At 40.5% G+C, this 13984-nt stretch overlaps 1 protein-coding gene across 1 annotated transcript; it reads right to left on the reverse strand.

The window, feature by feature from the left end:
• Nucleotides 1-3867: 3867 nt before the first annotated feature.
• zbtb18 (zinc finger and BTB domain containing 18) lies at nucleotides 3868-8976 on the reverse strand. Its single transcript, XM_078229512.1, has 2 exons — nucleotides 8726-8976; nucleotides 3868-6976 (listed from the first exon to the last, which is right to left on the reverse strand). The coding sequence occupies exon 2, from the start codon at nucleotides 6960-6962 to the stop codon at nucleotides 5388-5390; it is 1575 nt and encodes a 524-aa protein (XP_078085638.1). The 5' UTR covers nucleotides 6963-6976; nucleotides 8726-8976; the 3' UTR covers nucleotides 3868-5387.
• Nucleotides 8977-13984: the final 5008 nt, after the last annotated feature.

Raw genomic sequence — 13984 nt, forward strand, 5'->3', positions numbered from 1 at the left:
TTTAGAATGTCCTAAATTCATCAAAGGCCTTCCATCAACACAAGTTCTTTCTGATTTTTTTCTGATATTTGAAACAAGTGTTTCAGCACTACTAATCACCATCCAGAAACTAGGGAACCATTAAAATTCCAACATAAATACTCAGTATTTTTTTCAATTCTAATTTTCCAAAATGTTTGGCAGGTTTATTGTTTTTTTTGAGGCTTGAAATGCAATTTAATAAAGACAGAAAATTTTAAAAATTGTATTATAACGAATCTGGGGGTTTAAACAGCACAATCTTAATTTAATTGGCAAATATTACAGTCTTCAAAATGGTTAACAAGCAAGGATAGTTCAGTCAATTGCAGCGATAGATGTCATTTATGTTTGTCAAAACGTTACTTATTTATTGGAAAGGAATTCACACACCAGTCTGTGGGAGAACAGAAAATACTGGCTGTTAGAAGAGATTGTGTAACAAGATATTACACCGTCATTACAAAAATATTATCCTTATATTTATCATGGAGAAATCATGGGACAAAATGCTATGGGTTTCAGCAAACGTGATCCTTTGCATCGCTGTTGAAAGGTGACAGGGAGCAATCTTATGTGGCAGAATATTTTATCAGTGGGATGTGATTAAAAATTATTGTATCATTGGCAGGCTGGAGCCATTAGGTCTTCACTGTTTTTTTTTGGAGAAATTCTGTCGTAGAATCATAGAATCCTACAGTGCCGAAGGAGGCCATTCGGTCCATTGTGTCCGCACCGATCACAATCCCACCCAGGCCCTATCCCTGTAACCTCACATATTTACCCTTCTAATCCCCCTGACACTAAGAGACAATTTAGCATGGCCAATCCACCTAACCTGCACATCTTTGGACTGTGGGAGGAAACCAGAGCACCTGGAGGAAACCCACGCAGACACGGGGAGAAAACTCCACACAGACAGTGAACCAAGCTGGGAATTGAACCCAGGTCCCTGGCGCTGTGAGGCAGCAGTGCTAATCACTGTCATTCTCCTATTTACTTCACAGTACATAAAGTTTTTTTTCGCTACTTCCGTATGATCTGCCATGGTAAATTAACCTCCACTACCCCAAAGAGGAGAAAAAGAAAATTCCGTCTCCAAGAATGTTCCCAAACTAAACCCAAGCTTTTCCTTTGACAGCCCAATTGGAAAAGATCTGATGAAGAATATCGGTGTGCCTTCTTTTTCTGAATTCTCCCCTCCCGCCAATATCCCATCTGCAGAGACTCGATCCTTTCATCCCGTCCGTTCATTACGATGTCTTCTTTTCCGCCTCTTATCGCATTTGCACCTCTGCCAAGAGGTTGCAGTGAAGTCCACCTTATGAAATATCAAACCTTTACTGCATGGACTGTTACCTACAAATGCAACTTTCAAGGAAGAATGAATCTCACATACAGCACAGCGTATGATTCATGTCACCTACTCAAACTGATGAGTAGGAAATTAAAGTACTTCTCTCTCCCCGCCACCACCCTCCCCCTCCCAAAAAAAGCTAGCTTGAAAATATGCTTAATTGTACAAGAATTTTGCAACACTCTTCAGTTTTTGCCTGCCCTTCCCGGGAATGGTACATTGGGACAGTTTTACAATGGCTGCACTGAGAGAAAGGAGATCAGCCCCAAACTTGAGTCTGCACTTTCAGCAGCCGAAAGATGCATTTGGCCCGGATACTTTTGCTTTCATTTCCCAAATTACTGGTGCGCACAATCCTTTTTGTTTTATTAAGAAAATATAAAAAGCCTTCATGTAATTATACACCACCCACAATGTTTACAAGCTGCGATTTGGGTTTTTTTTTTTGTGGTAAGCTGGAATTCAGAAGCTAACCTGCGGCATTTACATAATATTCTGCATAGTTTTAATTACTATAAATGGTAAGGGCCCAGCAAAAAAAAAAAAATGGGGGGAGGAGGATAAAATGTAACATTCAGTTTTCTCTTCTCATTCCTGTCATCATCTATTCTGCAAACAACTCAAAGTCAATTCAGAAAACGTCAGATGTCAATATAATCACAATAAAATTGAACAGCTCTATTCAAGCACCGAATTACAATGCAGCATGCTACTGAATTTGTATAATGAATTATACAATTTGTAGAAGAATAGAACCTTCAAAATTTAATCATAAAAGATGGTTCTTAGTGCTTAGAACCCTCATGGCAGTTAAAGTATATGGGCTTGTCTTTCTGATAATTAGTTACTTCACATTGTTTTGTTACAAAAAGTTTCAGCCTATTTCCCCGAACTGTAGTGCAACAGAGCACATTGGCAGTTATGATGCTTCCCACTATTCAGATTGCCCGTCTCTGATGGACGGGGGTTAGGAAAGCCGATTTTATTTTGTTGACAGCAGAAATAAATCCGGTGACATGTTGGTTTGAACTCTTTATTTTCCATTGTTTAGAAAAAAAACTAAAGGAAGAAAAGTTTCTGTTGGAACTGCAAACACAAAATCAAACTGGTCAAGTGCAGAGCTCCAGCATGTTGTGCCCACTACCCTTCGGCACAGCCAAATGTTTAACCAGCTGCACTTTTGGCCTGTTTTTTTTTCCCTTTTCCCAACAAAGGACAGATACAAATTACTGACCTAAATTTACAGGGGAAGGGAAAAAAAAAAATGCGGCATGGTTTCAGGGCAAAACGCATGAATAGAACAGATGTTTAAACAGCCTTACTTTGAATATAAAAGCTATCCTGATTTTCCAAGAAATCCAAAATGTTAGAAGACGTTATTTTAAGAATGTCCCCATCATCGTCATCTTTTTGTTAAACTGCAAAAATTAAACGGGAAGGATCACTAGTTTCCTTATAGACGAATACTCAATCTTTTTTTCCTGTGCCCTACCCAACTCTCTGTGAATTGGGGGCCGCAGGCATCGGACAATCTGAAGCTCATGCGGGATTTCTCTGGCAAAATTATGAACCAGAGGTGGTGGTACACTTCCCTCCAGCATCGCATAATGTAACCCCTGCTGTATTTCAAGCAAGTGAGAACTATTCATAAACAGCTTTTGTTATCTACCGATTAACCCTTTCAGTACCTCTGCTCCACTGCAGCTTAAAAAGGATTCTGTCCCCACAGTAAAAAATTAATAATGAGTTAATAGTGTTCCAATTAATCGCGTTAGAATCAAGATATATTGCAGAAATGTAATTCACACCAATTTAATTTTATTTGAGGAGAAAAGCATTGGATGTGATTTTTTACAGTTCAAACTACCTGGTGCGGCACCATTCATGTGACAAATTATATAACTGAATGTTAAATCTTTGGAGAGATTTAGAATTAAATATGTACGCATATGGCCGTGTTATCGTAACTTTGAAAAGTTCAGTTAAGGCGTGCAAAAACGAAATGGACAAAACCTTAATTAAAAAGGGCATTGGAAATTTAAATTACCGTGAACTCAGGTGTCGAGAAGTGATCCTACGATGTACTGAGAATGTATACTTTCAACGGAAAGAAAAACGACTAACATCATTTTCAATTTACATAATTTATTGCAGTTAGCACACAATTTAAAAATTCCACCAACAGCACGTCAAGGTACAAAACTAAACAGCATTATAATTTACTCCCCGCCCCCCCCACCCACCTCGCTCCGAAAATTAAAAACAGACTATGATTGTCAAGGCTAACGTCAGTCTAAATCCAGGTAAAAGTAGGTAGAATGGGGGAGGGGACGGGGCGGGGAGGAGGGTGGGGGGGGGAAATGATAAAAATAAATCTAATAAAAAAGGTCATCTGTAAGGATAAAGGAATTGAGAGTCATACTCACAAATACCACAAAGAAAACTAACGTGGAAAACCAAAGAAGCTGTTCATTTTAAAGACACTGATTGTCTTATCTAAACATTTCTTTTTTTTTTAAATCTACATTTCAACATACTTTAGACATTTAAATTCTTCAAGTAACTAGCATAATTACAGAATCTTAGAGGCCATTTCACAGCTTTAAAACAATGTCAAGAGCCAAAAGAAAAACTAATTTGACCCATTTTGTTTTAAGAAAAAACAATTCAGCAATACACAATCTAGTTTTCCATTAATAATCATATTGCCTTTTATGCACAAAAATAAGCTATGTTTACAGTAGTTAAGGCGGTCAAGTAAAAAATAAAACATAAAACTCACAAAAAAGGGGGGGAAAACGGCCACGTTTCCGTGCTACTCCCATAGACCTTATTGCGAGTACAAGACAGGAAAACAAACACTGTGCAAAACACTTGCCATGTGTGTTGTTCATTAAAACCACACACATACCAAGCAGTAACTTCAGCTGCTTGGTTACAACAATATAACAAACCCCCTTCTTCAAAGCTGGGTTCACGAATCCTTTCCCCCCCCCCCCCCCCAAAAAAACCTCCTGGCCAACGTAATCCAACGATCTCCATTAACCATCACCAATTCTGTTCACATAAAAGCAGGGAACTTCAACTGGAATATGTGCTGTACCACTTTCTGTAATAGATACGAGAACACAGGCGACTGGAAAAGATGCTTTACACGTCGAAACTGCATAGCAGTGCACTTCTTTTTAAAAAATTAAACTCGCTGCGCAGCACCTGCGATGCCACCGCACTTTAAGAAAAAAAATGCATCTCAGGAAAATAATATTTCTTTCACCAATTAAATAAAAACTTAAGTTACACACTTTGCCAAGTTCATAGAATTGCAAAAGGAAAACCCCAAAACATCTGATAAAATTCATGCATGTTCTATAGCCTCAATATTTACTTTCAGAAGACCCAACTAAGAGCATAAAGACAATTCATCAGGTTTGTTAAAACCATTCAATGCAGGATGTACAGTAATATAATTCACATTTCAAACATACAGTTTTAATTTGCCTGAAAATCCCATACATTTAGAATCTAAGTTACATCAAGTTTCTGGTTAAGATTAGACAGGGTAAAGAACCATTCATCTGCAAATGCATATTCCTAGGCATCTGGAAAAGAAATTCATAATTATCTTGTTTACAGCATTGTACAAAATGTTAATATCCAGAAATTGTGCAACATTAAAATATTAACACGCAATGAAAACCTTAAGGAATTAGTGGTTCATTGCTAAAAATTTCAACAACGAAAACCTCGTAGCTATACAGCAGCATCCTTTGCAGTGCACTCAACTGCAGGAGTGCATTTCGAAAGAAAATTAGAGTAGTTATTAAATAAGTGTTGAATTTAATAGTTAATTCTTATTTACCTTGTGTTGCATTATGAATCACAATCTCATTTTTGTAGATTATGTTTGACAAACAATATTTACGCTATTACTTCATGGAGAGAATTCAGTACCCAAAGGCTGTAAAAGAGATTACCAGAAACTTGATTTTGCAGACTGCTTGACAGCTAGACTTTATTTCCAGAGTTCTTGCGAGCTCTCTTCTATGGTCCAGTCTCGCATCGCAGGCAAATTAAGTGACTCTGTTTTAACAGAGAGTGTGTTTATCAGCTCACAGTGAAATTTTCGAATGTGTCTGTACAGGTCACCAGACTGCGTGAACCTGCGCTCACACCACTTGCATGCATGTGGCTTTTCCCGGGTGTGAACAACCGCATGACGGCTCAAGTTGTGCGAGTACTGGAAGCTCTTCCCACACTGAGTGCAAGTGTATGGCTTTTCACCTGAATGAGTTCGCTCATGTCGTTTTAAGGTGTACATGCACGAAAAAGTCTTCCCACACAGTGAGCAGGTGGGAACGTTGACATCGGTGGCAGGCTTGCTGCGGAGGCCATCCTGCTCTCGGAAGTGCGTGCTCAGATGGATCTGCAGAATATGCGGACTAGGAAAGACTTTGTTGCAGAGGGGACACATGAAGATTTGACCGGCAGAACCAAGTATATTCGAGCAGTAAGGGAGCAAGCTGCTGTCCATGCCCGCTTCCATCTGGGTTCCATCGTTCTCTGGGGTTATCATTTCGTCGTCGCTGGCTCGATCCTCTCGGTCCATCTCGCTTGAAACAGAAGCTTCTCTCCTGGTGGACACATGGAGTGAATCGTAACAAAGCCTGTTCATAGTTCCTGCACTGTCTTTCACTGCGCTACTGTGCTCCATATCAAAATCATTAGTGCTGCTGCCTTCCTCGTCAGAAAACACTTCTTTCTCTACTTTAACCTGCACCAAGTTATTTCTGGACCCGTCCCCATGTGGGGAGACATAAGGGTGGCCGGCATTTTCTGCCCCTGACAGTCCGGACTTGACAGACAAATCCAGCACACAGTCAACATCTGCTGAATCCTTAATGGAGTTGGCAGACCTTTGGGACAAAGGCCCTGTTGAGCTGCAGGGACTGGACACTGTTTTTCCAGCTGTTACTGCATGTGCCTCAACCTCCATGCCAGGCTGAGTGATGCCTGCTGAGTCAGAGGGCAATCTCATCCACATGTTCCCGGATTCAATAACTATGTCCCTTTTGCTCAACACAGCACTCGATTTTTCCTCCTCAGTTTCATCCTCCTCGCTTGCCAGTTCCCCCACTATATGTGCACTGCTCACTGAGGAAATTTCCCCTTTATCGGAACAGCTCGAGGCATCCTCTTCCTTTTTGGTGCTGTCGGCTTCTGTAGTTGATTTTTCTTTCAGCTTCTTTTTGCAGACTTTTACTATGTCGTACATGTGGAGGTAACTCGCAGCTGCCAGTACATCCTCAATAGGCAAATCTTTGAACTGGAGTTTCCCTTCATACATGAATTCAAGTAGGAGAGCGAAAGCTGGGGCTGTAACAATGTCGCTGTTCAGATGAACAATGTCCCTTTTGTCCAGCTGGTCCTTGTAAAAGAGGTGGAAGTACATGCTGCATGAAGCAAGCACAGCACGATGGGCTCGAAACTGGGCATCTCCAACCAAGACAGTGCAGTCACAAAGGAAACCTTGATGCCTTTGCTCACTCAGACACTGGAGCAACTGCCTGCTGTGGTCTGGAAACTCCATACTGTCTTCATAACCTGTAGCAGAAAAAAAGTTTGTCAACATTTACAGAAATAGATCAAACAAAAATAGCAAAACCCCAAACTATCCTGCATTCTGCTGATAGAAGTTAACACAATAGAAAACACATTTTAAACAGCAAATTATTCTGCTGCTGCCCCAGTAGCGCGTACAAGGGAGAGAAAAAGCACATAAACTGCTGCAAGACTCAAAACTCAATCACATTAAGTGCCCTGTGTCCCCATCTCTAATCCTTAAAATGGCTAAAAATAAAGATTACATGATAGTCAGTAAGGTACTGTTGATCAAATTAGATGCCTAAACGGACAGAGACAGGACGAAAACGAAGCTTATAAACATCTGATACAGATGACTATGGCCATATGGCAGCTGCTGCCCAGATAAAGAGATTAAAGAATGGAGTGCGATTACAGCTGTCTGGGCAATTCCACGCGTCGCAATCTGCGAATCCTAAATTAGTCACTATTACCACAACTCTAGGAAAAAAAAAATTAGCTTGCACTCTGCAATGATCTGTCAAAACTCTGAATAAAACAAATCACAAATACTATCATACAAAATTCCTAGCAGGATTTGCAAAGAAAAATATAGGAGGTGAAGGAAGGGAAGGGAAATCCCCCCCTCCTCCCTCCAACCTTTTCCTCCTCCTCGCCCCTACCTGCAACAGGAATTAAAAGAGATCAACTTCTCCTGACCAGTTCCCCAAAAGAATGGTGCGCTAAATCTTTGTGACTCCGGTCTGTCAAGTTTACAGAAGCAGTCTGGAGAGGGATGATACCGGCACACGGAGCAAGATCACACAAAAAAACCCAGCAATGCCAGACTGTCAGCTGCTCTGACATCACTTCAAATGGAAATGCTACCTCCAGCTGTGCTGCTTTTTAATGCCATATGTTACTCGTGTCGTGTTTGCTGCTGCCACCAATCTCACGTTTGAATACATTATCTGCCACAAAAAAAGGAGGAAAAAAATCCCCCCCCCTCCTCCTCCAAATAAAGTACCAGACAGTGTCTCCCCCACCCAACCTCCTTCCTTCCCTCTCCTTTATTTTATTTATGTTGCCAAATATATCCACTTCACTTGAAATGACACAAATAAACTGCGGCCGCAGAGCAGTGTGTGTGTGAGAGAGAGAAAGCGCTACAGGGCGACCTGTTAAATTGCTGCAACAACGATCCTCAATTGATTGGTGACGGCAGTCCAAACCACAACACACACACACACAGACACAGACACACACAGACAGACACTGAGACAGAGGGGGCAGAAAAATAAAGTCACAACAGGCTGCAGCCACCGCCTCTGCTCCGCACTGCCAGTGTAGTGTGTGTGTGTCTGTGTGAACGGTTACCAGCACAACTGAGAGAGAAGGAAGGAAGGAAGGGTAATAAAAGAGTAACATTTTTTGAAACACTGTAACTCCGCGCCGCTTCTGGCAACACTGACTCTCTTCCCCCTCCCTCCCCTTCCTATAGCCTGAGTTGTTGAAAGAGGAAATCCAGGAGGGTTTGATTCACAGGAAGCAACACACACACAAAAAATATACAAGAAAAGGGGGAGCACTTTTGCTGCTTGGGGAAGAGCGAGTGGAAAGTAGGAGGTGGTGGGAGGCTTGAGGGTGAGGGAGGAGGAGAGAGGCAATGACTTTCAGGACTTCATGTGAGAGGCAGACACAGAGCAGGGCGCTGGGGACAAGTGCGCCCAGATGTTACAGAGCTGTTGCTATTCCGTGCTCTCTACCTACCTCGGCAGAGGAAGTGTGGCTGACATCATGTCTTCATTGAAGTCTTGGGCCGAGCGCAGAGAAAGCGCCGGGAATGGGGCCGGCCACCTTCCGAAAGCAGCCCCCCCTCCCTCCTGCCTCCCCCCACAGAGTCCGGCCTGCGGGCAGCCAATGGGCTGGGGAAGCAGGCGGGCTTTCCGGCGAGCTGGCTCCGGAGTCACGGTGAGCCAGCAAAAGGGGGAAATGTGCGCGTCTTCGGACGCTGGCGGTGTGAGTGAGTATCGGGAGGGGGGGAGGAGGAGGCTGGCTTGCATCTCGGGAGTTGTAGTCTTGCTGCACTCGGGCCACACAAACACTCTCAACTTTAACTGATCCAATGTCACAATCAGCAGACATCTCCCCAAAAGCAGCAAGAAGTTGCACAGAGGCTGCCCGGCCAGGCTGATCCGGAGATCTGTAAAAGCGGAAGCCAAACTAAAGAAAAACATATTCCTTCCAGTAAACTCAACAAAAAGGGGTCAAAACTTCTTTTTACAAAGTTTGCCTGTGACCTTGCGCAAGTAATATTTAAAGATTCTGGGTTAAGCTTTGAGAATATTTCTCCAGAACATGACACAAAATAAAGAGTCACCTGTTTACAGAGGATTTAAAGTAGGTCACTCCACTGCTCGCATCCATTTTCCCTTTAGAGAAAAATATATTTTTGCAAAGTTTTTTTTCCCCTAAATTTTCAATCCTTTCCTTGTTACTCGTCAACACGTGCACACCGGCTCCAACGGGAAGTGTAAAGCTGCCCATAGGTTGTTAACATATCCAGGACTGATGTCGATGCTGTTCTGAGATTACTGTTACCAGACTGCAGGAGGCACAGTGAAGTCTTGGTGACACCAGTTGCCTCTCCTTAAAAAAGTAACAAAACATATCCTGCTCTGTCCTGCACCATTTCTTGTAGATCAAGTATTATGGCAAAATTCATTGCAATGAGGGCAACTCAATTCAAACTCCTGGCTGCCGATTTCACTCTGACCACTGTCAGTGCCATTCCGGATTGATAGCAAATAGCACAGCTCAAACAGAGTGGGCCCAGTAACCAGCTTTTTGTGTTCCCCTCTTAGAAGAGCATTCTGCTGGATCAGTCCAGCTGAGAATTGACAAAACTCACCCAACTGAGGCAAGTCTGCAGTAGGACAGACAGACCTCCGCCTTTAACTTGTGACCCAGAGTCAATTTTTAAACCGCTTCTGTTCCAGTCCAACCTGCACTTGCTATTTGCTTTAATAATTAAGAGTTAATTTCAGGGCAATGAAAATTTTCAATGGCATTTATTTATGCAACATGAGCTTGGCATGCAACGGTCTATTTTTTTTTCAGTCCTCATTTGATGATACTAATTGAAGCCTTCCATCCTCCAAGCTGGTTTACACAAATTTCGCATGATGTTATTACATTTCAATTTTTAAAGGAGGGACTGGGGACTTTTGGGGAGCAACTGACTGACTGAATCAGAAATTTCTCTGTCATTTTCATTTGAGTATGCATACATGTTGAACAAGAATCATCTAACTGAATCTGCACTAAATGCGTGATTTTTGGAAAGTCTTCTTCCACTAAGGCGGAGATATGTGAAAACTGGGAGACAATAACATTCTAAGAAATTTGGGACTTGCATTTTCACAGATGCTTTTGAAGTCTTAGATAAAGGATCATAAAGGTCCTTTAAAAACAGCAGAATTAGTAACCACAAAACTAAACAAAACAGATATGTTTATTTAATGCAAAGTACTAACAATATGGAGTCAAACCTTACCAAAGTTGTATAAGAATTGATGGGGGGAGAAAGACTGCACTATGCCAATACTGCCAGCTGTAATACTTCTGTGCCAGCTGTTCATGCTGTGCCAACTACACTGACACTGTCAATTGTGCCAAAGGTACTAGCTGTGCATCAGTGCCATTGATGCCAGCTGTGCCATTTGTGCCAACTGTGCTGTCTTTCCATCTGTGCCAAACTTATCTATGCACAAAATCCCTGGTCTTAGTGATCAGCAGTTGCTTACGTGTCTGTGGTCTACAGATACTAAATAAACCCAAGTTTATTTGTTTCTTGAGGCAACACACAGTCATGTTCACAAGTTAAGCACTGCAGAGGACTTTTTGTGGAAAGTTTCAGTGCAGGACTTTACTTAGATATAGGAAGTTAAGACTGAAATATCTCAAAACAGAAACCAAAAAGCAGTTTTGTTCAGGAAAGTGGTGGCCAACATTTCTGGATAAGTGTGTTATGATGACTTTAACAGTACTTGTATGATTATTACACTCTTCTCAATCATTTCTGAAGCCTAAATGTAAGCATTTTAAAATTCCTAACAAGTTTCAAACTGTTTTTATTTAAATCCCTGAAGCACAGTAGTGCAATTCAAATTAACAAATCACATGAACAGTGTCAACGGGCAAAATCAATGTACAGAACCACTGTCAGGGTTTGATTTAGATAATGCGTATTTTACACATACACACACACACATACAAGCAAAACAAATTTACTTCATTATACATTCAAATCCTAATCAGTGAAGTCAGAGTTCCCATCCACTCCCACCTCAATGCATTTGCCTATCATACTGCAGCCCACATTCTGTGCTTCTGTTCCGAAACCTAACCTGCCCGGCTGCCATTCTCTGTTGCCAGTGCCAGGATGCGATGCTGTGCCCTTTTGCTTTCCAGCAAGAGAAATCAGGGAATGCTGTTGCAAGATGGAGCCAGCTCAACTTCCGTGGTGCAAAGCAAAAAGAATGAAGGCTCAATTAACTGGCCCATAGTGTTAATAAAGCCTTTTTGTTTGAGATACTAAGTCAATACCTCCTGGTAGCATTCCTTTGGTTTATTTCACTTATTAGGCAAATGAGCAACATGAATCTCACCACTGGAAACTGACAAAGGCAACTGGGCTGTTGTACAGGATAGAGGCCAAAATGTATGGTCATTTTGCTTTGTATTTAAAGGGTGTGAATAATCAAAACACATTCCAGGGATGTGGGCAATATTGATAAGACTGTAGACCATTCCAGGTAGGAATAGCAGGATCCTTTTCCTGGGGGGGGGGCAATAGTGAACCATGTTTCCATGTTCTCCCATGTCTGCGTGGGTTTCCTCCCACAGTCCAAAGACGTGCAGGTTAGGTGGGTTGGCCATGCTAAATTGCCCCTTAGTGTCCCAAAATGTTTAGGTTAGGTGGATTTACCATGGTAAATGCATGGGGGTTACAGGGATAGTAAATTTAACAATTACTTGATCAATTTATTGATGTAGCAACTCTTTGGAGTTACTTAGACAATATAGTGCATTATACTCCTTTGATTGTATTCCGTAAGTTATTGAGTGATTAGTCATGTGAATATAACAATATCAGCACTGCTTTCACCCTTCATAACTTTTAGGAAGCTATATTTTAAACTCACAGCGTGGGTTTAGATAGAAAAATGTTGCACCATCAGTTCCACAAATATTAAAATGTAGCAACCTTCACAGGGCTATTTAAAATGTTTCACTTTGTCTTTGAAATGGCATTCAAACTTTAAAAAAACAGTTTCTAAAAAGGGAGTTCCACATTTTGCAACAAATTTAGGCAGCATTTACATAAGTGTCAACATCAGTGCTGGAATTTACAGCACCCACATTGTAGAGAAGCAGATTTAATTTTCAATTGGCATTTGTTAATTTTTGAATAATTTCTGACCCGAGATAGATATCCCCTCACAGAACCGAAGTGTGTACTAAATGCCCTCTGGATGGATGATCATTCCTTAATTTACATTGTGCAGAAGAATGATTGGGAATGACTACATTATGGAATTTATACTTCTAATCTAGTTGATCAAAAAGATAAACCACATTCAAGCCACAAGACAAATAAAAGGCAGAACTGCTTCAGTATAAAAATAAACATCTCTCCATTTCCTCTATGAAACTCAGAATAATATTCCAATCACACTCATATAATATTTTCATTTACTAATATTGTTTTATATGTCCTGAGTGAAATTGTTGAACTAGTTTAGAATTGAAGACAAGTTTTGTGATGTGCTTTCTTACCTTTGTTGGAGCTAGATTGAAATGCTCAAATTCATTTCCAACCTTTACATGGTTATATATGTATGTGAGTAAGGAAAATTAATCCCCTATTCATCTGGGTTGGAATCAGCAATTAAAGGACATCATTAGCATCCTTGACAACCGGTCTCTTGATTTACCAGTATTCCAAATAACAGTCTTCAGCTTGATTTCTTAGAGTTATTTGAGGAGTTGAACTACATTATGGTTGACTTTGAAGAGGGTGGGATAAGAAAACATGAGTTTATTGGTAAATGAAAAGAGACACTGAATGTGATAAACCAGAATTGAGACGTATTATATTCAAAAGATCAATTGTCAATTGGAGTCATGAGTGCTTTAAACCATGTAAAATCATCCTAATGCATAGGAATGTAAAGCAGTCCAAAACAGTCTTGGAATTTTGCTCGAATTTTACAATATGAAAGCATTAACTAAGTTGCTTTAATTTTTTAAATGCATGAGACATATATAATTGTTCCCAATTACTCTTTTATAATTCAGCAACTATATTCTAGAATAATGAGTGTTAAATCCTAATGATGCACGCTTGAAAACCACACACTTCAAAGAAGATAGGGACAAAAATAAAATCTTCTAATTCCTTGCAGAATTTTGCACAACACCATAAGAATAAAAGGGCCGTTTCCTGGGATGTTGAAAAAGATCTTCCTGTTTCTAAAGTGAAGCTAGTTTGTGTTGGTTATTGATAATATTGCCTTGATGCAACTACACAGTATGAAACACAACTCGAATGTTTGTTCTCTTTTCTTCCAAAGATTGACTTTTTTGATGGATCACTGCCCAGAACAGAAACAGATGGCAGACATATTGTCTATATACCTACTGGAATGAAGAGCAGAGAAACAAAAATGTTTGATTAACTGCACTAAGTATCTTCAAAACTCTCCATTTATAAGATATAAAAAGTACAGAAGATTGAGCAGCAGAATAATGGAGCTTTAACGTCAGCAGGGGTCTAAAATTGAAAGGTTGACCTTTCCCAAAAGGCCTACATTCCAATCTGAGATTACTAATCTAACCAATTAATGTGGAAGTACTCCATGCAAAAAAAAGCAAGGAAGGAACACATATTTTATCAAGTAGATGAACAATTATGGTTTACAATTTGGTGCTCTGAAAATTCTTTCTGTTGCCATGGAGACTCAG

Source organism: Mustelus asterias, chromosome 15 (genome assembly GCF_964213995.1).
Source record: "Mustelus asterias chromosome 15, sMusAst1.hap1.1, whole genome shotgun sequence".
In the NCBI taxonomy this organism is placed as follows: Eukaryota; Metazoa; Chordata; class Chondrichthyes; order Carcharhiniformes; family Triakidae; genus Mustelus; species Mustelus asterias.

What these genes read in the sequence shown, in the direction of transcription:
- zbtb18 (XM_078229512.1), bottom strand. Translation starts at nt 6,962, where the DNA reads ATGGAGTTTCCAGACCACAGCAGGCAGTTGCTCCAGTGTCTGAGTGAG.